Genomic DNA, 24,516 nt, shown 5'->3' with positions numbered 1-24,516 from the left:
AATTATGTGTGAACTCAGCATTATACATGTATATACAGAATTAATTGGAAAGCTTAATTTTTCTTACTTATTGTTTTTTTAAGGGTTATATTCATTGTGTTTTTGATTTTAGACATCCGTCATAGATTATGTGAAGCCATCGTCTCTGAAGAAAGAAGTAAATGAGAAATTCAAAGTAAAGAACCCACATATTCAACTGACTCTTACAAAACTAAGAAGGTATGTTATCTCCCCTTACATGCCTAAGATTCATATGATTGCAAAATTCAAGTTATTGTTCAGAGGAATATTTCTATAGCTCAATTGCTTCATTATATTAAACCTTTTAAACCAAACCCTGTGAAACCAGAAACTTTCTTGGATCATAAAAAAAATTGTTCAGAGGAATTTTTCTATAGCTCAATTGCTTCATTATATTAAACCTTTTAAACAAAACCCTGTGAAACCAGAAACTCTTGGATCATATTCTTTAGTTAATCTCTGAATGGAAAAACTTTTTTTATTCTAATCAAATTTGAAAACAGGTTTAGTTCTAAAGTATTGAAATATTGAATTTTTTATATGTCAACTGCAAAAATTTGATGTTATCAGGTTTCCATTGAAATGTTAGAAAGACACTCAAAATTGATTTTTACAACTCTAAAATAACAACTCCTTTAAATTCTTTATCAGGCAATTTTATTTTACAGTTTGAAGAAAGAACTGAAAGTCATAACACACACCAAGGTATGTTGATATAACATAATTCCTGAACAAAAATGTGAAGAAAGAAGGATTTACAAATTAAAATTTATCACCTGTATATCTATATCTGACAGCTACGAATCACAGGGAATCTTCAACATATTTCATTATGTATATATGCTACAACTTTCTTGTTATTGTGAATTTATCATTATTCTTAGAGTACCTGTTTGCTTTACGTGTAATAGATAAGGATGAGTAACCTCCCTTTCAATATTCATATTAAGAAATTAAAAGTGACAGTTAAATAGTACATGTATTGAATTTCTGAAAAGCAGTTGATTTATGCAGTGCCAAAATTCATATATCATTTCCCCTTTTCTCCTTTAAACTACATGACCAGTCTGGAAGTATTACATATAAAATGTGTTTGTAAATGGTCGCTTTTCTTAAATTTCACTATGAAATTTTGATTTTGCAATTGGGCCATTTTTGCTCTCCTGAAATTACAATGACTTAATTCTTCGTCTCAAAAGATAAAAAACAGATCATTTTGAAACCCTTCATAAAGGTTGCAAATTGAGTGTTGTAGTTTGCAACTCTACTGGCTCATAGCCTCTAGTTAGCTAAATTGAAAATAGAAGATATTTATTCTTAGTAGTTAGTTTACTATTATATTCATATCTATTGAAAATTGAATATGAAGTTTGAAATTTGATTTGTTGTCTAGTAATCTTGGAAAAATAGGACACAGAAAATATGGATTACCTCAGTTATTTATATTCAAGTTCATGTTTGTGATAGATACTTATCTGTAAAATTTCTGATAAAATAAGTAACATACTATTGAATAACAGTTTTTCATATAATAATTTTAGCATTCATGATATGAAATTATTTAGTGACATTATGTATAGGTTAAATCTTGAGGTTGGTAGCATTAATATTTGTATTTTCAATTATTTAGGTAGGGGTATGTCTTTTATTGATTTAATCATAAGTTCTTGAAAGACATTATAAATGCAGGGTTTCTAATTTCAATTTTAAAACAACATCTTTGTGTAAGGTGTATTAAGATTTTAACAATAGATAAAATTTAGGAAAAGTGAAATTAAATATGTAGCAGTACGGTAGATTATATTTCATTACATATTTGTGAATCAATGCAACATGATTATAAGGTTATTTCACAATAACTTTGATTTAATTTCATTTATTGAATTATACCCAATGCTACTAAGTTGCCTTGTTTATATATGTAGTAACTTCCCGTCTGTACATCAATCTGTCATGTCAATTTAGGTTTCTTGATGATTGATAATTTGAGAACCTTAATTATGATTTGAATTAAACTTGTAATTATAGGGTCGAAAATGGTGAGAGGAAATGCCTCTCACTTTCATGTCTACTTTCTATTAGTTTAATTCATTCTGTATTCCAAATTATACATATTAGCTGTAACCAGTGAAACTCAATTTAAAATTGTTTTCTCACATTCAACTTTTAGAACATGACTTTACTTCTAGTTGGGTTAAAATGTTTAGATAGTGTTATATATATACAATAATGAAATGCCTACTGCTGTACTTGTAAAATGAAAGGTCTTTGCAGTCAAAAGTTTCAAATTATTACATTACTGACAAATTTTCAAATATGCAGTATACTTTAGTGAAGTTGTAGAAATGTTTTCTAATTAAGTTATTCATGAGTTAAATAAATGTGTATTTTTTTCAGAGCAATGTTGACCTTTGGGTTGTAGCTGTTGCCTATGTGTATTTTGAGAAACTTATTTTAAAGGTAAGGTTTACTAAATGATATCTTTTGAAAAGAGGTTGTAAAACTTCTTTGTACATTTTGTAGCAGCATACAAGTAAATTTGTGTCTGCTTTTATAGTTAGGCATACTACTATGAGAGTTCTTTGTGAGATCTTCCAACTCTTTGCTTTCTATATTCTCAATGCAAATCCCTATATTTTTGGTTAGTAATTTTTATTGCTAGCACTTGTTGGCATTGCTCTTAATCGTTCATCAACTTTCAATTAATTTGAAGGTCTGCAAATAAATAATAATGACAAAGTTGGTTATCAAGATAACAGTTTCCTTTTATCATTTTTCACATTGGATCAAATTTATGTTAATAGACATGGTGTCAGAGCATATAACTCTGGAGCTTCTAGTTAACTTGGAAATATAGGAAATTTTTCCAAAGGTGTGGGGATCACATATTTATATATTGTTTGGGCAACCAGGATGTTGTGAGGTAAATGTGCTTAATCAATTGCTATACATGTATTACATATAATAATTTACCCACCTTAATCCATTGCTATACATGTATTACATATAATAATTTACCTAGATATAAACTGGCACAGATTACTGTCAAAAGAGCCTGTTATATCCACTTCATTGAACATTTTTAAAAATGTTTAAGTTTCTGATCATTCTTGACTGTATAGAGATCCAAGCAATACTAAAAACAACTGAATTGTGGTATATTTTATGACATATACCAATGTTCTGTCAGAGCCAACTACTAAGAGGACTTTCCGTATTTTCATTTTTAACCGCATTTTTGTGTCAAAAATGTCGGTTATTGATTTGGGGATGTACGGCGGGGGGGGCGGTGGGGCAGGCGGGCTGGCAGACGGGCGGCAACCAAATGTTGTCCGTGCATTTACTCATGAAGCGTTCAACCAAACCTTTTAAAATTTTAATATGTTGTTACTGACAACAAAATGGAGGTCAAGTTCAATAATGACGATTTTGACTTTTACCGTTCAGGAGTTACGGTTCTTGAAAGTTTAAAAAATGTTGTGTCCGTGCATTTACTCATGAACCATTCAACCAAACCTTTTAAAATTTTAATATGTTGTTACTGACAACATAACGGAGGTCAAGTTTAATAATGACGATTTTTACTTTTACCGTTCAGGAGTTACGGTTCTTGAAAGTTTAAAAAATGTCGTGTCCGTGCATTTACTCATGAACCAGTCAACCAAACCTTTTAAAATTTTAATATGTTGTTACTGACAACAAAATGGAGGTCAAGTTCAATAATGACGATTTTTACTTTTACCGTTCAGGAGTTACGGTTCTTGAAAGTTTAAAAAATGTTGTGTCCGTGCATTTACTCATGAACCGTTCAACCAAACCTTTTAAAATTTCCTATTAGGAGTTTTGGTCCTTGTAATATTGATAAATGCCAGAACAAAAATAAATGTTAAAGAATCCGGTTTACTGTCATTTTGACAGCTCTTGTAATTCAATTAACATCATTTGGACATGGCATATCTCAATATCATGAGAGGGTGTTGATACAAAACCATAACGTACAGAAGATTTTCCTTTTTGAGATTGAATTCTATTGATTTGTATGTTGTTACATTATTTTCAGCTATTGATAAATAAACAGAACAGAAAGTTGTGTGCTGGAGCATGTCTGATTCTGTCTGCTAAATTAAATGATGTGAAAGGACCAGAGCTTACGAAACTTATTGAGGTAAGTTATATATATATATAAAACTAGACCACATTACTGAATCCTTTATACCTCCAGGGTAGATTGCTTGTATTAACACTATAAATACAATCTCCAGAAACGAAAGAATACTGTTTCTATAATGTTGATTATTTGCTTCAATAAAGAAGAAGGTACAATTAACCAAAATGAAAGAAGAGGGTCACATTTGACTGTAATTGGGATATTTAATTCATGGTGATATTCTACTAGACTGACTAATTATCAAATGCTTTTTCTGGGAAATAAGTAATTTCTAACAATATTGAACCATATTCAAAGCTGCTTAAATTGTCTGTTTGTCTGTTTATTTTACCCCTGCTTTAAAAATGTGGGGAATATACTGTTTAATCTTTGTCGATCCATCTCTCTGTCTCATGAATATTTTTCGTTGCATCTTTCTTACAACATTTTACACTAGACATCCAAGTCAAAAATTTTGGTCATATTTTTCTCAGGAACTACATTACAAGGATTTCAGAAATTTGGTTTCAGGATTTATATAAGTCAGCTATACTGTGTGATGTCTTTTCAGATTCAGAACTTGACAACTTCCTGTTTACCGTCAATTATATGGGCGGGGATCAGTGAGCAGTAGCTTGCAGTTTCACTTGTTATTTGAGACTTTAAAAAAGAATAAAGTGTGTTAGTTTAAAATTATTTGGTTGAAAAATAGACCTAAACTACAAAATCAAATGGAACTGGTTGTACTGCAACTAATATTTCATAAAAGAATACAATAGTTGAGAACATAAAAAGAAAACAATTGTCAACCCCTTCAATTTTCTTATGCTCAATAATCCAAAATGATAAGTGTCCAATAATGGTTATTCTGTTATAACATTAATGCATATTTATAAATTATTTAGATTTTATGTTTTTATTTTAAACAGCAAGTAGAAGATGACTTTAGATTACACAGGAAGGAATTATTGACATTTGAATTTGCTTGTTTGGTGGCATTGGAGTTTTCATTACATCTGTCTGACAATGAGATTTATCCACACTACCAGAGATTATTGTTCCAGTCATAACAGGGATACAGTTCAAGATTACTCATACAGTGTAACCTGTGTAATCCGACACACTGGGGGACTAAAAAAAATGGCAGATTAAGCAGGGCGCGGAATACTCAGGTTTTTTCTGCAAGTATATGCATATTTTGGGACCATGAAAATGTGTTGGTTAAAGCAGGATGTTTGAATACTCAGGTGTTGGATTAGGTAGGTTACACTGTATGATCAATTATATCGCAATGATCAAGATAACTCACCAGTTCTAGTTGTAATAGGGATACAGACTACCCACTAATTTCAATCACAGATAGGGAAACATTACGTACAGATTTACTTATCTAAACATTTAAAAATTGTCATAGTTTCCTTCAACTTCAGTTTAATTGTTTGTAAAACATAAAGAAATATTGAGTCTAACCAAGTATTTAGTGATTATTATTTATTTTCCCAAGAGTGATGACCAAAATGATAGGTAGAACAATAGTCATATTCAATTTATCATACCTGGTTTCTGTGGATCAGTATTATATTAAAGGGGAAGGCCATTTTTTGTGGCACTTCTGGATGAAAGGGAACCACAAATTTTAATGTTTAAGGAAGTACAAATTTTCAACAGACTTGTATGCAGACTTCAGCAATAGCACAAAATTAAACATAATTGAATTTGATTTAAGGATCAGGCTGTGTACATTTTCGTTTCACTAATCTAACATGTTGTCAGTGAAATTTTCAAAGGGATTTAATTTGTGCTTCACCTAAACCTAATTGTACACATGTAGACAAGACATAAAACCTACTGGTACCTCATTAATTATCAGTATCTTTTCTTGTTCTGCTTTATGATATAGTATATGCATTCATTTTTTTTTTCACTGTTGATCATTAATGAAGGTGAAACAAGAGAACTATTTTATACAAGACATGTCCATTATTGACAACTTGAAAGTGACTGTAACAATTTTCTATTCCAATTGTTAACTTTCCTTTCCTTGATGGCAATGTACTTACTGTTTGACCCTTTTCATGGAGTGCATGGTTCTCAATATCTTTTACAGCAGGGATAAAGATATAATAGATAGGCCAAACTTTTTTTATTTTGATAGAATTATTGATAATGATTTCAAGTTTTTTTCATTCACAATCTCTGGTATTTTTTGGATTAACATAAATTCAGTAGTTTATTCATTTTGTAATTGAAAGAAATACTTTTAAAAATATTTCTGCATTGAAATTCTGTTGTATTTTCTGTTGATTGCACTTGCACTGTTTATGACATTGTTGCATGAAATCTTCTATGAAGATTTACTAAGTACTGTGTTTCATTTCAGTTGGTTTCTATGGTATGTACTGGTATTACATGTAAATTGTATATACTTAATTTTTTGTTATCTATTATACTGTTATTTAGTTTATTAGTAAAGTACTTTTTTTGGGACTATTTTTATTGTATGTATTTTATATACCTTCTGTTACTTCACTAATTCAGTTTAAATAGGGGAAGTTTTGAGATCTAACCTACTGGGTTGATGGAAAACCTTTTTTTTCCCCTCCTTACTCACTTGAATGATTCAAACCCCTAGGTATGGTAAATTGTTTGTTATGCTATTATAATTTAATTTTGGATGTAACATGTCTTCTGATTGGCTGACATTATTTTGTTATGAGCCCATAGACATAATTTAGTCCTGTAACCGTGAAGTCATCAACGTTTTTTCATGGTTTTCTATGGGTTTAAATGGAATTTAGAATTAAATTATAAGAAATGACTGTAATATTTTTTCTGTCTATTCGAAATAACATAAAAAATGTGATGCACACTGTTTTAAAAATAACCCGCTACGTTTATGTTATTTCTTCATAGACAGAAAAAATATTGCAGTCAATCCTTAAATAAAAAACAATACAGCAAGAAAAGAAGGTAACTTCATGTCATTATTAAATATGTATTTGTCAGCTCCCTCTGCTTGTTTATATTGTTTTATTATTTTACATGTAGATAGAAAAAAGATATCTTTTACATGATAATTTACTGATATTTCATATCAATGTTATACTCATTTTTGTAAAATTGTTGATCTCAGTGCTTATAATGCATTTGTTATAAATAAGTATACAATAAATGTTGGTTTAATCAAAGATATAATCAGAATTGATGTTGGTGGTATTTTATTTGGATATTCATTTGATTAGTTTTCAAAGTAGCATTTCAATTTTCATAACAATTCAGTCATACACATTATTTTATAGTAATACCATAATTTTGTAAGGCTTCCATTCAGAACCTTTAAAAAGGGGGATTCTAGGAGGTACCACTTGTACAATTGAGAGGTTTAGCTATAAAACCAGGTTCAATCCACCATTTTCTACATGAGAAAATGCCTGTACCAAGTCAGGAATATGACAGCTGTTATCAATTGGTTTGATGTGTTTAAGCTTTTGATTTTGCCATTTGATTATGGACTTTCCGTTTCAAATATTCCTCGGAGTTTAGTATTTTTGTGATTTTACTTTTTGTTGAAGGATCTGACTCAATGCATCGATTTTGACCTGATAAAAGCAAACATATAAAATAGGGGTTTATAACTCCTAGAATCCCTCTATGGATTTGTCAACAGTAATATTATATTTGTATATAATGGTAATGCATTTTGGCTGTTAACTATATGACTAAGAAATGGCATATAAATAATTAATGTAATTTAATGTAGTGAATGTACTGTGCATAGGTGGAAATAAGCACTATCATCTTGACATGGCAAGCCTAATCGAAATTACCTTGCCCACAAAAATAATTATGGTATTGAAGGGAAGTAATGTATTTTTTATGTGGTGAAGTTGATATTTAATAAACCCAACCAAGTTTCCTGTTAAAATAATGTCTTATTTACCATGTGCATATATACATTTGTTGATGTTATTCTCATTTGTAAATATTTGTTTCATTTTCCTTGATGGACATTTCTTGTCTTATAAAACAGCCAGGAATATGTGTTATTTAGACATTCCCAACAGAGATTAGCTGAAATATATCACAATGATTTTTTTCTGCATGTTGCTATGCTCCAGTGATTTTTTTTAATGTTTCATTGTGATTGTAATTGAAATATGTTGATATAATAGGTAAATATTCACACATTGAATATTGTTGCACATTTAGCATACATGTATTTCATTTCCAACCAAATTTTAGGCTCTAAATGTTGCCTTGATTACAAGATGGTGTCAACATATATTTGTTCCTTGTTAACATTAATAAACAATGCTCTTCAACTTTATACTCATTTGGCTTTCAAACTATTTTGATTTGAGCCGACTGATGAGTCTTTATGTAGAGGAAAAACATGTCTGGGGTATCAAATGATAAGCCTGGTACCTTGATAACTATTGTAATATCTGTCCCTGTTGTATTCTTTACCCTTTATTCTGTAAAGAAAAAATCTGTAAAACTGTTCCAGTATGAAAAATATTACAGAACATTTCTCCATTTGGAACAAATACTATAAAAGAACTTCTATTTTAATAATCTTTGTTGCACCTTTGTTTGAAATTCAATCATTTATTTGCTGTATATTATCATTCAATCCATCTAAAGCTTTACTTTCATTTCTCAATATTTATTTGGTTTCTGTTGATATTGATTTTACTATTTTGTTGGACAAATTTGTATTACACATAGAGTAAGAAGGCTCTGCTTAAGCAATAATGTATTTCAAGTGTCAGGCCAACTAATGTGCCATCATTGTATACGTTTTAAAATGACATGTGATATTTGTTATGATGTCTTGTTTTTGATATAGTTACTTTGTTACTAGTAATAAAATTGACTAATTCAATTTGTTTTTTTATTTCTTACTTCTTAGTAAAATCCATTTATCATTAATCAAATGATACATTTTATAAATCAACATTAATTCATATGGTCTAATTTTTTGAAGTATTACATGGTTTTTGTGAAGCCCAATGCCCAAGAGCATGTTTTTGCTGGATTGTTTAATTTCAGTTTGACAGGCAATAAAGAACAAAGCTGAATAAATTTTCCTAATATCACATAAAGCTTTCTTGAAAAAAGTCATTCACAGCATTTCTAAGTCTTTTTTCTCCGATCTTCCATGTTCTGCTCCCTCAGTGCTTCTATTCTTCATTTTAGAGATAGGACCACTTGCTAGTGAATTTGCTACCATAAGGGAGATAACTCCATTCTTACTAAATTTCAGGTGAGATCATTTCTGTACTTATATTCAGGTGAGTTGTAATGGTCTGAGTCTAGATCACCTGAACATGGAGATAGTTTTAAGTAAATATCTTCATCCTTAATAATAACTTGATGGGTACGCTGTTTGACACCTCCACAGGTCCATACTGGTGCTTTCTTTGTGTTATAAGGATCAATTGACTGAAATACAAAGGTTGACAATTATTACACAAAAATGTGCAGCATTACAGATGTCAAGTTTGAAATTTATAAGCTTTAAGTAAAAAGAAATGATGCAAAATCAAAGTTTTGTTAGAACAATTTATAAAGTCTATATTGTGAATTAATTTTTAAAGCTGAAAATTGGTCAGGGAAGATAATAAAATAGTGCATTAAACTGCAGTCAATCGTCATGAGAGAAGGAGTTCTTTAATATGATGGTGAAAGAGTGCAATTATTTACCCAACCTGTATCCTATCTTTCTTAATGTAGATTAACTGTATAGTGCCATTTTGTATTGTAAAATAGCAATACACAATCAGCATAGTCCTTTGGTTAAATCTTAAAATTTTGAGACAGATTGGCAATAAATGTGTAAAAATGTTGATATAAGAAGAATAAGTAATTTATTGCATTATTGTCCCCTGAGCAACCCATTGCAGGGAACATAGAAGTGTCTGTGCGTCCATCCTGTCTTCTTAGTGCTCTCAAGTGTACAATTCTTGCCATTATTTTGTAAAACTTGTATCATAGGTTTATATCAACAAAGCTTGGGACAACTTCGAAAATCCGTGCAGACCAATTTATTGTTAAAAGAGTTATGCCCCTTGGAAACATTAATTATATGGAAAATTGCATTATAAGTGCTGTCATGTGTACAATTTTATTTTTTCATTAAACTTATATCATAGGTTTATATTAGCAATGTCTTGGATAAGTTTGAAAATCAGTGCTGATTAATTAATTTAAAAAAAAAAAGTTATGCCCCTTGGAAATATTGATTTACAAAATTTATGTATAAAAAAAATTGCCTTGTCAACCATTGGATGTGTACAGTTCTTGCCAGATTTTTATGAAATTTATATTATAGGTTTATATCACCAATGTCACGGACAAATTCAAAATTCAGTGCTGATCAATTATTTGTTAAGAGTTGTGCCAATTGCAAATATTGTTTAAATGGAAAATTGCATTTCATGAGCTTTCATGTGTACAATTCTTGCCAGAATTTTATTAAAAACTTAACTCATATGATTATTTCAAATTATTTAACGAGTTTGAAAAATCAGTGCAGATCAATTATTTTAAAAGAGTAATGCTGATGGAAATATTGACTATATGGAAATCACCTTGCATTTGCTCTGAAGCTTTCATTTCTCGTAAGATACTTATAAAAAAGTCTTTTATGCCCCAACATACAATAGTAGAGGGGCATTATATTTTCTGATCTTTGCTTCCGTTCGTCAGTTCGTTCGTCTGTCTGTCTGACCCTCTTCTGGTTAAAGTTTTTGGTCAAGGTAGTTTTTGATGAAGATGAAGTCCTATCAACTTGAAACTTAGTACACTTGTTCCCTATGATATGATCTTTCAATTTTCATCTTAACCATTTAAGGGGAGATAAGAAAGTTTACTATTAGGATTATCATGTAATAAAACCAATCTACTCGTATTTTATTTCAAAATTTTATCTCAATTTTTTTCAAATTTTTTCAAATTTTTAAAAGTTTCACAAAGAAATCTTCAATTGCACACTATTATGCAATAGAATTGTAACATCTTTGACCACATTTATTTTATGTCAGAAACCTATATTATTTTCAAAATTTGATCACAATCCAAATTCAGACAGTATCAAGCTTGAATATTGTGTCCAATTTTGCCTCAACTGTTCAGGGTTTGACCTCTGCGGTCGTATCAGGCTGGGCTCAGCGAAGCATTTTATATTTTTTGGCAAAGTATAAGCAAATTCGATCTTAAAAATATATATCAATGATCCACTTTAAAGTACATTGAATATTTTATACATGAACATCTTTGTCAGAAAACAACAAATCAATAGTAATGATCACCTAGAGAATACTGGTGGTGCTAGATTACATTGATTTCTGTTTAGAATACTGGTCTCATTCAGGTTATCTTTATTAGATTCATAGGTTATTCTACCTACCTGGTAAAAGTTTTCTCCAGTCTGTAATGTCACTTTATATCTGTGCCATGGGCAAACAATACAAGAATGGCTACCAATATCCTGAAATGAGAACAAAAAATATTTACTATAGACTTCAAATAAAATATATTGATTTCTTTCAGTATAAACTTGGAGCATTTTTGTAAGGTAGTACTAAAAAATTGTTTTGTTCTTTTCTTTGGCCGCAGCACTCTAGTTCTTTCACTAATTGAGGTAAGGAATGAGTTAAAAGACTGCAAACTATTTGTTTCCCTCTAGACAATTATTTTGGAGAACTTGTATTGTTGGATTGCTGTTTTATAGAAATCCACCTAACATCTCTTATATACACAAATTTGAAAATCTATAAAATTTACATATATCAATACAGTGAAAAATAAAGACCTACAACATAAAAAAAAATATATACATATGTATAACAAAGAATTATGGACAGACAAAGACAAGACAGGAAGTGTTTTAACTTTCTACAAAATACATGATAAGATGACACAACATAATATGTATAAACAAGAAAGGTATTTATTTTTAGCTCAAGTGAGCTTTTCCCATCACTTGGCGTCCGTTGTCGTCCATCGTCGTTAATTTTTACAAAAATCTTCTCCTCTGAAACTGCTGGGCCAAATTTAACCAAACTTGGCCACTATCATCACTAGGGTATCTAGTTTAAAAAATGTGTCCGATGACCCGGCCACCCAACCAAGATGGCCACCATGGCTAAAAATAAAACATAGGGGTAAAATGTTGATTTTGGCTTATAACTCTGAAACCAAAGCATTAAGAGCAAATCTTATATCGGGTAAAATTGTTTATCAGGTCAAGATCTATCTGCCCTGAAATTTTCAGACGAATCAGACAACCAATTGTTTGGTTGCTGCCCCTGAACTGGTAATTTTAAGGAAATTTTTACGTTTTTGGTTATTATCTTGAATACTATTATAGATAGAGATAAACTGTAAACAGCAATAATGTTCAGCAAAGTAAGATCTACAAATAAGTCATAATGATCAAAATGGTCAGTTGATCTCTTAAGGAGTTATTGCCCTTTATAGTCATTTTTCACCAATTTTTCGTAAATTTTAGTTATCTTTTACAAAAATCTTCTTCTCTGAAACTACTGGGTCAAATTTAACCAAACTTAGCCACAATCATTATTAGGATATCTAGTTTAAAAATTGTGTGCGATGACCAAGCAAACCAATCAAAATGGCTGCCATGGCTAAAAATAGAACACAGGGGTAAAATGTAGATTTTGGCTTATAACTCTGAAACCAAAGCATTTAGAGCAAATCTGAAAAGGGGTTAATTTGTTTATCAAGCCAAAAGTCATCTGCCCTGAAATTTTCAGATGAATTGGACAACTGGTTGTTGGGTTGCTGCCCCCAATTGGTAATTTTTAAAGAAATTTTGCTGTTTTTGGTTATTATCTTGAATACTATTATAGATAGAAATAAACTGTAAACAGCAATAATGTTCAGCAAAGTAAGATCTAAAAATAAGTCAACATGACCAAACTGGTCAGTCGACCCATTAAGGAGTTATTGCCCTTTATAGTCAATTTTTAACAATTTTCATTAATTTGGTAAATTTTTGTAAATTTTTACAAAATATATTCCTCTGTATCTAAAGGGCCAAGTTTATTATAGATAGAGAAAATTGTAAGTAGCAAGAATGTTCAGTATAGTAAGATCTACAAACACATCACCATCACCAAAACACAATTTTGTCATGAATCCAACTGTGTCCTTCGTTAAATATGCACATAGACCAAGGTGAGCGACACAGGCTCTTTAGATCAGCCTCTAGTTTATTAATCTCACATGCCTGAAACTCTGCCAAATATTCATGTGCCTGTCAGAGGTCATTATAGTCCGGATTGATATTTATTAAGTATTGAATGTGCTTAATGAATGACAATCTTTGTCCAACAGGTTAAAGGGGGAGATAATCCATTTTGAGGGATAACATGGGGTATCCTTTTGTGAGTTCACTAACAGTTAGATTATTAATATCTTTTTTTAATTTTTGACGACTATGTTGTCATCTAGATATCTATTGTTATTTATATTGTTGGTTTGATTTCCCTCTGACATCTGTATCTCTATTTATTAATAACTAAAAAAAAGTACATCGTTAGAAAATTGTGGTAAAATTTAAATTATTAAAGAATGATAGAAAAAGCAAAATGTAAACTATTTTATAATTTTTTTACCTAAATTATTATTCATATCAATGATTATTGCTACTGTAACAACCTTTCAACAAGAAAATACAAAATATGAATTGTTTTTATTATCCTCACTTCAAACCAAATACAAATTGTTTATTATCCTTTCTTAAAAGGAAATACATGCATAAATGTTTATTATCCATTCTTCAAAGCAAATATGCGTATAAATTGTTTATTATCCTAACTTGACAACTAAAGTCCAGGTAAAGAAATAAGTGTAAAATCATAAACATTTGTTTAAAGTTGTCTCCCCTAAATAGCTGCTGGCAGTAATGTATAAAGATTCAGTTTTGTTAAGTTTGTATTAAAATATTGAGAAACATTTGAAAAAGCAAGAGCACTCCAAAAAAAAAAAAGCATTCCTATCCCATCAAATACAATTTGAATGTTTTTTTTTTATCAATGCCTTTAGGTGATATACAATGTAAGATTTTGACTTTAAAATTTTCCCCTCAATTTTTGGAACATTCATTGTCATTGCGGTTTATTATAATAAAGATTTAATTAGACTTAAGTGCTATGCTATTTGTCAGCTTTAATATTTCAATAACATGTTTTGAGCTTAACCTTTGAGTCTGACATCTATCTTCTAAATTGTAGATGATTTGAGAACGGATGAAAGACTAGAATTTTATGATACCCTCAAATGACATGATTTGACCTATGACATTGCAATAGGATTCACATATTCTCTCTATGTACTTCATTTTATCCCTAGGTGAAGGTTCCCTAAAATGGTCATTTAGTCATACTGTATTCTTTATCAGTCATCTTGATATAAAAAGAGTTCAAAAACTGATTTACACAGCAATACCAAGGTTAAATACTTAGGTCTACAAATTTGTTTATATTGAACAAATGTTGATGAAGATCACACAAGTGAAGGCTGAAACTTACAGTGCCTATAAAAGGTTATCTCCAAAATCATATTGTAACATTGATATTTGACCTTTAACCTTGAAAAAGGATTAAGCTTTCTCCATGATCAAGCATTTGATAAAGTTGGATTATAAACTGGGACTCTCTTGTATCTACAATGTTATAGATGGACAATGACATTTATATATCCCTTTTGAAACTTCTTGTCACATTATAATAATCTTTTTTATAAAGATAAAGTCTTAAAAAAGTGACCAAATAGTTTCAGATGCTAATGAATAGATAAATGAAGAAGGTACAGTTCCACAGGGGTGATGCAAAAGCTAAAATTTGACCAGTGGTCAAGATAAACTATGTTTAAGTTGTGAATTTTAAGTGCAAATATGTCATTAACGTAATATATAGTACATTCCAGTTGTGCACTGTTATCTATAAATCAATAGTTTTCATCTTTTAGTGTACCAGTGGTCTATTTCATGGACAATCTAAGGTAAAATGAACATGACAAAAGTCATAGGGCATTTTTTAATTTGATCATGTTATCATGAAATGAATAAAAATAACATAGTATATGGTATGACATGTGTGTCCTTCACTTGTAACAGATGATAACACATTGCAATGTACAGCGTACTTATAGGAAAAATACTCCCTTACAAAGTCAACATTTTTTAAATTGTTTAATTTTGTACTATTTTCATTTAGCAATCTTGGTTTCGTATCCAGTCTGTGCATTTTTTCTCTGGGATATATTTGAATTTGGGAACTTAATCTAAAGAACTTTGTTTAAAAAATATTGAATTCTAATGTTTCAAATTGTTTTTGTTGAAAATATAGTTGAATTCCTGGCTAAAAAATCTATCTAACTGATATACATGTACACATAGAGAGATCTTTTTAGAAGAGCTTGAGATTCTTTTCATTCAACTTATGCAGGTGAGTTGATTATTTAAAAACATTAATATTTTGAGCTTGGAGCATTCTGTTCAATTTTCATATAAACTTCTTCTGACTTTAAAGCTATAGTATACTCAGACTTCCTTCACCAACAAATAGAGGCGGATTTAAGGGGGAGGGCAGAGGTCTGCCTCCACCCTTTCCGTGGGAAAATTTATTTAGGGAATTACTGAAGCATGAGTGGAGTGGTCCCACTCTTAGGCAGTCAGTGGTGCATGTTCAGGAAAGAACAAAATTGAAAATTAATATAGTATAGTTCTGAAAGAAAGTAATCAACTGGGATGAAAGGGGGAGATTTCAACAGCAACTTGAAAATGAGATATGATGGAAAGATGAAGTATAATGGATAATTAGGATTGATGGACAATACCTAAAATTTTGCTCGGCTACCTACAAACCACCCCACGCCCACCCCTGCATTTGTTCAAATGTTCTCCAACATGCATAGAGCATGGCACTTTTTCTTCATATGATGGCATCAGAATAGGTATTACCATTTGTCTTTGACATGACTCACAGTGTATTTGATGCATCCCGAACAGACTCACCACTTTAGTAAGGGTTTTACTACTGGACTTGAAAAAGGTCAAATGATGGCACAATTTCTATGCTTTAGTATCCCCTTGTGGTTTCTTCATGACTTTAAAAAAAAAACTTACTTCAATATCACCTTTATATAGTGGTCCTCCTGCATCTAAAATAAATTTCTATTTATTAAAAGAATGGACATTGAAATAAAACTGATTTTCTCTATTTTCATAATTTTTTCTCTGATCTTTCTGTGTTTTAATTTTACATCTTAAGCTACTCCACTAAGATTATTTCTCATTTGATTAGATTAATTGATGTAGCCCAGGATAAAAATTATAAACAGATTATCTATTGTCTTTCAAACTAAAGTTAGTTTCTCTTCAGGTTTTTGTCTGTTGAAAATTTGATGTTGGAGTCAAATATATGGTTGACTGGTTTATGATTTATTTATACATAAATAAAGCTTATTCAGTTAAAAACTCTTATGAAAGATATTTTACAGTGAATTCTAGTGATCTAGATATTATACGACAGGGTTGTTAATCAAGGCGGATTCACATTTAGTGGGGAGCCAAAGGGCCTGGCCCCCCTTTTATTGGGAAAAAAATTGGTTGATTATATAGGGAATCACTGAAATATGACTGGAGCAGCCCCCCCCCCCCCCCCTCTTAGGCAGTCAGTGGGCTCCTACTGCAGTGTGCAGTCCCCAGAATCACAGTCTCAGAATCAATCACTGAATACCAGTCATAGTAATCATTATCTGGATCACTTTGTGGGCACTGTAGAACTTCAGTTGACTTAGGACTATTCAGAGAGAGTAAGAGAGTGCCCTGCATGAATAATGGTCCAATAATGGAACTCATATAGACCTTTAGATGTTGGAACAGGCTGTCTGATTGAATTTTTTCCAACTCTCCTTTAACTAAATATTTATTCCAGTCAATACTTACGGTAACAGAAACTGTCTAGGGCATAGAATATCCCTTTGTGTCTCAATATGATAACGTCATGGTTGTCTATCTTTAATCTTTTCCTGTCTCCTTCAAGGTCTGTGATCTTGCATGCAAACACTTCCATTTTCTAAAAAAATACTCTAAAGTAACAAAAGGGACATTTTGGGTAACATTATTTCATGTGTATACACACAATGTATTGTATACCTGGGCCTTTATGCAGATATACATGTCATACCTGTTAACTGACCGGTATTCTGTGAGAGACACCATAAATACTTAAATAAGCTGGGAAAAGGTTCATGTATGTTATAAACTGAAACTTTATTCTTCAAAACAGGTCATGACCAGTATTTTTCCATTTTCATAGGTTAACAGGTATTTCATGTACACTAGTAATTATACATAATACACATATATATATATATATATTCAAACTAAGTCAAAGTGAAGGCTGATCCTTATATACATTGTTATTTTTAAGGATCCAAATTCTTAATCTTTTCCTATTCTTAAGGATTACAATGACTTTTGGTCTATATTAATGTACTAGTATTGTATATATACATTTACTTAAGATTTTGAGAAAGTAAATCAGTTTATTATCCTCAATCTAAATAAAAAAAAAAAACAGTGTAACATACACCATTTATTCTATTTGAATTCAGATTATCGATATATAGTTCATATGTTCAAAATGTTCAAGGTCAAGTTTAAATGTCAAAATATAGGACTCATACCTTTAAATGGCTTACTTATTTCAAATCTATATAATTAAATAGTATTCATACATAAGAAGTATTTTGGTTACCTTTGTGTATTATATAGACTATATTATTTAGTGATACTTTTTATTAAAGTCATATTTTCATGTAGATGCTTGCTAGTTCTTGTTAACTGTAAATAAGTTTTAAATTACATTTGTAAACTACTACTTAAAATTAAGAAACTTTGCCAAGTATATATGTTCATGGCTGTTGTGAACATTCGGCCACTATACTAGTTTATGATCAGGAATGGGACAAACTAAAAATATGTAAAAGGATTTTTTTTGCATTATTTTCTTTTTCACATTTTCTGAAAAAGAAATAATGTGCTGTGCCGTGAAGGCATGATTTGTAAGTCTTTTTTTCAACAAATAAAGTTTTATTACTCCTCAATGCATATCAGAATTTAAAAAAAAAATAATGACAGCTTATAAATCAGTCACCAAATTTTTCATGGACATGCTCAAAGCCTTTTTGAGTCATTGTCCAAAAACTGGAAAATCCCCCTTTTTTATGAATAAAATCTGATAACTCAGAAACATTAAATCTTAAATTTGTTATTTTTTTTATATAGATTTGTGCTTCTCTTTTGATCATTTTAATCTAGTTTAATGTATCATGATAAGAACAAGGTCATTTTAATTCTAGGTTAATGCATCATGATTAGAATGGTTAGAGAGTTGTTAAAGTGGTTTAATAAATTAAAAGAGAGGCGAAAGATGAGCGAAAGAATAATACCACACCTGTCAAAAACAAATTGACAATGCTGTGGCAAATATAAAAAAAAACTCTAATTGAAAATCAAGTGTGCAAATATGACTTTGGAAACTAAAGAGTGGGCAATTTCAACCCCAATAAAAAATACAGGGTGATCTCAGGTAAGCAGATCCTGCTCCACATGTGGCACCTACTGTCTTGTTCATGTAAGTACAAAACTGGCAATAATAAAATTGAGAATGGAAATGGGAATATGTCAAAGGGACAACAACCTGGCTAAAGAGCAGACAACGGCTGAAGGCCACCAATTGGTCTTCAATGCAGCAAGAAAATCCTGCACCTGGAGGTGGTCCTCAGCTGGCCCCTAAATAAAATTGTGTACTTACCTCCAAAACATATTAAAGGGGCACTAGCTACGTGATATATGAAAAACTTATTTTGCACAACCTGTAGGTTGAAAACAAGCTAAATTATCTTAAAATCATTTTTGACATAAGAACTACTGTGTGGCAAGCATATAGAAATAATGATCATCTATAGTTTAAAAATAAATGTATGTCTGGCAAGACTAAGACGTCTTAAACATAGTAGGGACTTCCTATACTAAGGCAGCAACCATTTGATTTTCTGGAGGGGGCTATGGATTTTTTTCCCGAACAAACTTTTTTTTCGGCTTTGGCAAAAAAAAAGTTGAAAAACAATCTATTTTTTTGGCAACAAGTCGAAAATAATTTTTTTCTTTCAATTTTAGCATTACATATAGTGGCAGATGACAAGTTTTTTTTCTCAGGGTCAACAAGGATTTGTATAGTAATATTCTAGGCCAATTAAAGAACTTTATTCATTTTTCCTAAGCCACCCCCATTTTCGCTCCAGAACGCCATTTTTGTTGTATAATCAACTCAAAGAAACGTTAAAATTAGGAAAACTAATTCATCAATAATTACGAAATTTACTCAATACACGAAGAAATCATATATCTATCAGAAAATATAAATTTTATCACTCATCTCCGTTTTTGAGGAAGGAGTATAAAAATAGAAAATGATGATAGGACCGCCCAATAGGCGGGATAGGGTGAGGTCACTTCGGTCAATATGCAAATTCATTCTATAGAGCCGTGTATTCTTACTGCTATCTTGAAAGTTATTTTAAATTACACCAGTACCATTTTACACTTCTTATTTCAAGCCTAAAATTTGATAGATATGGATTGTAATACTTACATATCGGGTGTCAATTTGTTTAGGTGATGCAAATGTCCTGCATTAACCAAGGCACATTGAGCATTTTCCAGATGTATTACGGGTAATCACACAAAATCTCGCGCTGCATAAGACATTATACTACAGTCTATGCAAAAGTCCACAAGATTCCAATTCTTCTTACTTGAAAATCCTTGGGGTCAAAAACAAATTATTTTTTTCTTTTTCCAAAAAATCCCCCCCCCCCACCCACCCACCCAGGAAATCAAATGGTTGCTGCCTAACCATAAACAAGGATTTGTCTAGGTGTTATCAGTGAAGACATTTGTGTGTTTCCACACTTTTCAGTTTTTAGGTTAAATTTGTACAAAATTTTACCTGACCTGTGCAAATGTTCTAGTTTACAGTAAGATCGAAATGTGTAAAAAAATAGTAGTTTCTCCACACACCCACGACTACAAAATGTGTGACCCAAATATTTGTGTATTGGAAGGTCAGTCGTAGAGTCGAAGGCACATAAAGTGAACTTTCGCCCTCACCGCTTTTTAAACAGAAAAATCTATTGGTGTGGAAGAATCAGTCTGTGTAACTTTAACCAATCAGCGAAAGTGTAACTGATGACGCTTGTCGGCTTGACAGGACGCACATGTTCGAGTTGCATAGCTACACCAATAATATCAAATACAACTGATTTTTCATGGTAAGAACGATAGGGCATTTTCTGAAACATTTCACCTAAACCAAAATTGTATTAACAGTTGAAACATTTGAAAAAATCGCTCCCAACTTCTCAGTTTATTAACGTTTATTCATGCTTCAAAGCCGGATTTGCAGCATCATTTTCGTCGATTTTTACATCAAAAAGGTCTATGAATAGTACATGAGTATGCTGAAATGTTAACTCATCTTAGCTAAGCTTTTTGCCATAGCCAAAGTTGTTCACACACATGTGCAATGGTGCAGTAGGTACTTGTTTAAACCCGTTCATCCTTGTCTGTGTCATAGCTCTAGCCAAAAAAATAGACACAGCTCCCCTTAAACTGGTCCGCCGTTCCATCTATAGCTTTGCACCGAAGGAACGGGTTGGTGCCATTGTCACATTGGCATTAATTGGACGAGTTTTACAAATTCAACGATTCGCTAATAAAATTGACCAATTATAGTGATAGGAAATTGACCTCAAATGTTAATACTGTGATGCCGCAAAATAAATAAGTATCTGTTAATTAACCCCGTGGTGGTAGAGCAGATAAATGACCAACGGGCGTGTTAACATGTTCTTGACAAACTGAGTCGGTATCTTTTATTCCCTTAAGAACTCAGTACGGTTATAAATGTGCTAATTTCTTGTTTGATTTCCTATCAGTATAACACATAATAAACATAGCACATGATGCACTAGTCTCGTCGAATTATGAAATCCCGTGGTCAGAATTCTTACCACGGGATTTAGGCCATACCTGTTGTCAGTGTAACGATAAGTGAACGCAACAGGGGTCCAGTTTAAGCTCCCCTCCGCCCTTGGCACCTCTACCATAAATCTCAAGTTGTTTTTTTTATATAAATGAGTTGCACAGGATGACCAGAAGGCAATCGTTGTAAATGATGTCATTGAAAAAATCCCTTCTTCAGACCTGCCAACTTTTGAAAATCTCCATGGGGGATTTAGCGCGCGACCAGATTTTTAAGGGTTACAATTTTAGCGACTTTTCTGTGTGCATTGTTTTTTACTTCTAAAATAGTCTAAGTTCTCTTCTTTTTTCTTTTTGTATACTAATGATGAGCTTGTAGGCCTTGATTTCTTTTATTTGCATAATTCTTGTACTATTAAATTATAAAATTGACAAAATAACTGAAGAATAGAGAAAAATGGCATTAAAAATAAAGGATTCAAAGTAGAGACCCCCCTTTTCCCCGTCCAAAGACCTTCTTATCTATGATCCTTGACTCAAAAGACCTAAAACTACATGTCCTAAAGTTAGAAGGATGAAGACAGATTTTGATTTAGTCTTACTTATGGTCTTGTCAGTATCAATGAGAAAACGGATAAAATTTGAGTTATCTTTCTTTGTATTCAGAGGTTCTCTTACCGGCGGAGGCTTATACAGTAACACAGTAGAAGTGAATACAAAATGGCGTCGATTTTAAATCAACAAACACACAACGTCTGGTTTCAAAAATTAAACGGATTTCAAGATAAACGATGTTTTCTTGAGAGTTCATTACAGTTCTCATCTTTCTATTAATTATGATTTTGTTGTGGAACTACGGCAAATGTTGCAAATTGTGCTTGTATGATAAATTGATTAAAATTGAAAGGCTGTTTGACCAAATTTGTGTATACAAATTAATTTTGAGGACTGATACGAACCATTAGGTAATCTGATTACATACAACCACTAATTATGACACCTGTTGTGACTGTTGATTAGTGTAGGGTCGTTAACTTGTCATAATATGTCCCCAGGTAAAATTATAGATCTTTTTTAAGTGATCAGAAAAACTTCAAAATCGGTAAACAATAATTTTTTCGGGTATATTTGATGAAAATCGGGATTTTGACTAGTTTTACGATCCCGATATCGGGATTCGGGTTGAGGGATAAAAATCGGGATGATACCGCGAAAATCGGGATAGTTGGCAGGTCTGCTTCTTACTGTGATATTATAACATAATCATTGTCATATAGTATTGTGTTTTTGACCATCTTACATTTTTTTAACATAATTCTACTTTCATTTCCCATATGCTGTGCATGCCCACGTGATGTCATATTTGTCTGCTATACTTAGTAACAATATCAAATTAAACCATGAGTGGTGAACATATTCCAAGTAAAGTTATTATAAATTAGTATTGATGTTTGTAGCTCACCTGGCCCGAAGGGCCAAGTGAGCTTTTCCCATCACTTTGCGTCCTTCGTCCGTCGTTGTTAACTTTAACAAAAATCTTCTCCTCTGAAAATACCGTGCCAAATTAAACCAAACTTGGCCACACTCATCATTGGGGTATCTAGTTTAAACCAGATGCTCTGCAGGGCCAGCTTTATACGACTGCAGAGTTCGAACCCTGAACATTGGGGCAAGTATGGACAATTTTCTCGATCTATAATAAACTTGGCCCTTTAGATACAGAGGAATATATATTTTGTAAAAAGTTACAAAAATTTACCAAATTAATGAAAATTTACTATAAAGGGCAATAACTCCTTAATGGGTCAACTTGGTCGTATATTGGTATCACGTTGGCTGTGTCGTCTGCGTCTGCGTCATCGTCGTTGTCGTCGTCCGAATACTTTTAGTTTTCGCACTCTAACTTTAGTAAAAGTGAATAGAAATCTATGAAATTTTAACACAAGGTTTATGACCACAAAAGGAAGGTTGGGATTGAATTTGGGAGTTTTGGTCCCAACATTTTAGGACTTAGGGGCCAAAAAGGGCCCAAATAAGCATTATTCTTGGTTTTCGCACAATAACTTTAGTTAAAGTAAATAGAAAGCTATGAAATTTTGACACAAGGTTTATGACCACAAAAGGAAGGTTGGGATTGATTTTGGGAGTTGAGGTCCAAACAGTTTAGGAATTAGGGGCCAAAAGGGGCCCAAATAAGCATTATTCTTGGTTTTCGCACCATAACTTTAGTTTAAGTAAATAGAAATCTATGAAATTTAAACACAAGGTTTATGACCATAAAAGGAAGGTTGGGTTTGATTTTGGGAGTTTTGGTCCAAACATTTTAGGAATAAGGGCCCAAAGGGTCCAAAATTGAACTTTGTTTGATTTCATCAAAAATTGAATAATTGGGGTTCTTTGATATGCCAAATCTAACCGTGTATTCAGATAATTTTTGGTCCTGTTTTCAAATTGGTCTACATTAAGGTCCAAAGGGTCCAAAATTAAACTTAGTTTGATTTTAACAAAAAATGAATCCTTGGGGTTCTTTGATATGCTGAATCTAAAAATGTACTTAGATTTTTGATTATTGGCCCAGTTTTCAAGTTGTTTCAAATCAGGGTCCAAAATTAAACTTTGTTTGATTTCATCAAAAATTGAATAATTGGGGTTCTTTGATATGCCAAATCTAACTGTGTATTTAGATTCTTAATTTTTGGTCCCGTTTTTAAATTGGTCTACATTAAAGTCCAAAGGGTCCAAAATTAAACATAAGTTTGATTTTAACAAAAATTGAATTCTTGGGCTTTTTTGATATGCTGAATCTAAACATGTACTTATATTTTTGATTATGGGCCCAGTTTTCAAGTTGGTTCAAATCAGGATCCAAAATTATTATATTAAGTATTGTGCAATAGCAAGAAATTTTCAATTGCACAGTATTCAGCAATAGCAAGAAATCTTCAATTGCACAGTATTGTGCAATAGCAAGAAATTTTCAATTGCACTGTATTGCACAATGTCAAGAAATCTTCAATTGCACAGTATTGTGCAATAGCAATTATTTTCAATTGCACAATATTGCGCAATAGCAAGAAATATCTAATTGCACAATATTGTGCAATAGCAAGAAATTTTCAATTGAATTTATCTTTCTTTGTCCAGAATAGTAGTTGAGTCAACTTAAATCATTGTTTTATACAATATACAATGTATATTCACTTTTACTACCAACTGATAAATTTTTGGAAAAAGGGAAAGGGGGATGTGAAAAAACAAATGGGGG

The 24,516-nt window shown here is 31.5% G+C and overlaps 3 protein-coding genes across 8 annotated transcripts in view; 2 read left to right on the top strand and 1 right to left on the bottom strand.

Annotated features, from left to right (window-relative positions):
• The window catches only part of LOC143046283 (CDK5 and ABL1 enzyme substrate 1-like), a 28,543-nt gene extending 19,490 nt beyond the window's left edge, over positions 1–9,053 (top strand). For both annotated transcript variants that reach the window (XM_076219385.1, XM_076219377.1), the window contains 5 exons: positions 113–219; positions 690–726; positions 2,419–2,481; positions 4,082–4,186; positions 5,098–9,053. In XM_076219385.1, coding sequence (XP_076075500.1) covers positions 113–219; positions 690–726; positions 2,419–2,481; positions 4,082–4,186; positions 5,098–5,238 — 453 coding nt within the window. In that variant the 3' untranslated portion in view covers positions 5,239–9,053. The remainder of the gene's footprint in view (positions 1–112; positions 220–689; positions 727–2,418; positions 2,482–4,081; positions 4,187–5,097) is intronic.
• Positions 9,049–20,376, bottom strand: LOC143046310 (Rieske domain-containing protein-like). 4 transcript variants are annotated; one of them, XM_076219414.1, is made up of 5 exons: positions 20,218–20,376; positions 17,148–17,277; positions 16,326–16,360; positions 11,580–11,660; positions 9,049–9,613 (listed from the first exon to the last, which is right to left on the bottom strand). In XM_076219414.1, the coding sequence occupies exons 2-5, from the start codon at positions 17,272–17,274 to the stop codon at positions 9,431–9,433; spliced, it is 426 nt and encodes a 141-aa protein (XP_076075529.1). In that variant the 5' UTR covers positions 17,275–17,277; positions 20,218–20,376; the 3' UTR covers positions 9,049–9,430. The 4 variants fall into 4 exon arrangements, with proteins under 4 accessions (XP_076075529.1, XP_076075537.1, XP_076075544.1 ...); XM_076219422.1 differs by having other exon boundaries at positions 20,223–20,376; XM_076219429.1 differs by lacking the exon at positions 20,218–20,376 and adding an exon at positions 19,861–19,962.
• LOC143046296 (very long chain fatty acid elongase 5-like) overlaps positions 15,410–24,516 on the top strand; it is a 33,985-nt gene continuing 24,878 nt past the window's right edge. The window contains exon 1 of one of the 2 annotated variants that reach the window (XM_076219395.1): positions 15,410–15,645. In XM_076219395.1, the coding sequence (XP_076075510.1) occupies positions 15,640–15,645 (6 nt within the window). In that variant the 5' untranslated portion in view covers positions 15,410–15,639. Of the gene's footprint in view, positions 15,646–20,413; positions 20,540–24,516 lie in introns of those variants that run through there. The other variant, XM_076219405.1, reaches the window with a different exon arrangement.

The sequence above is a fragment of the Mytilus galloprovincialis genome, chromosome 1 (genome assembly GCF_965363235.1).
Source record: "Mytilus galloprovincialis chromosome 1, xbMytGall1.hap1.1, whole genome shotgun sequence".
NCBI lineage: Eukaryota > Metazoa > Mollusca > Bivalvia > Mytilida > Mytilidae > Mytilus > Mytilus galloprovincialis.
This window is presented reverse-complemented; position numbering and strand designations above follow the sequence as displayed.

Bases quoted from the DNA above. Each gene is read 5' to 3' on its own strand.
- LOC143046310 (XM_076219414.1), bottom strand. From the start codon at position 17,274: ATGGAAGTGTTTGCATGCAAGATCACAGACCTTGAAGGAGACAGGAAA. The intron at 11,661-16,325 runs GTAAGTTTTTTT...TTCTCATTTCAG, and splicing joins TATATAAAGGTGATATTGAA to GATATTGGTAGCCATTCTTG. The intron at 9,614-11,579 runs GTAGGTAGAATA...TTTGTATTTCAG, and splicing joins CTGGAGAAAACTTTTACCAG to TCAATTGATCCTTATAACAC.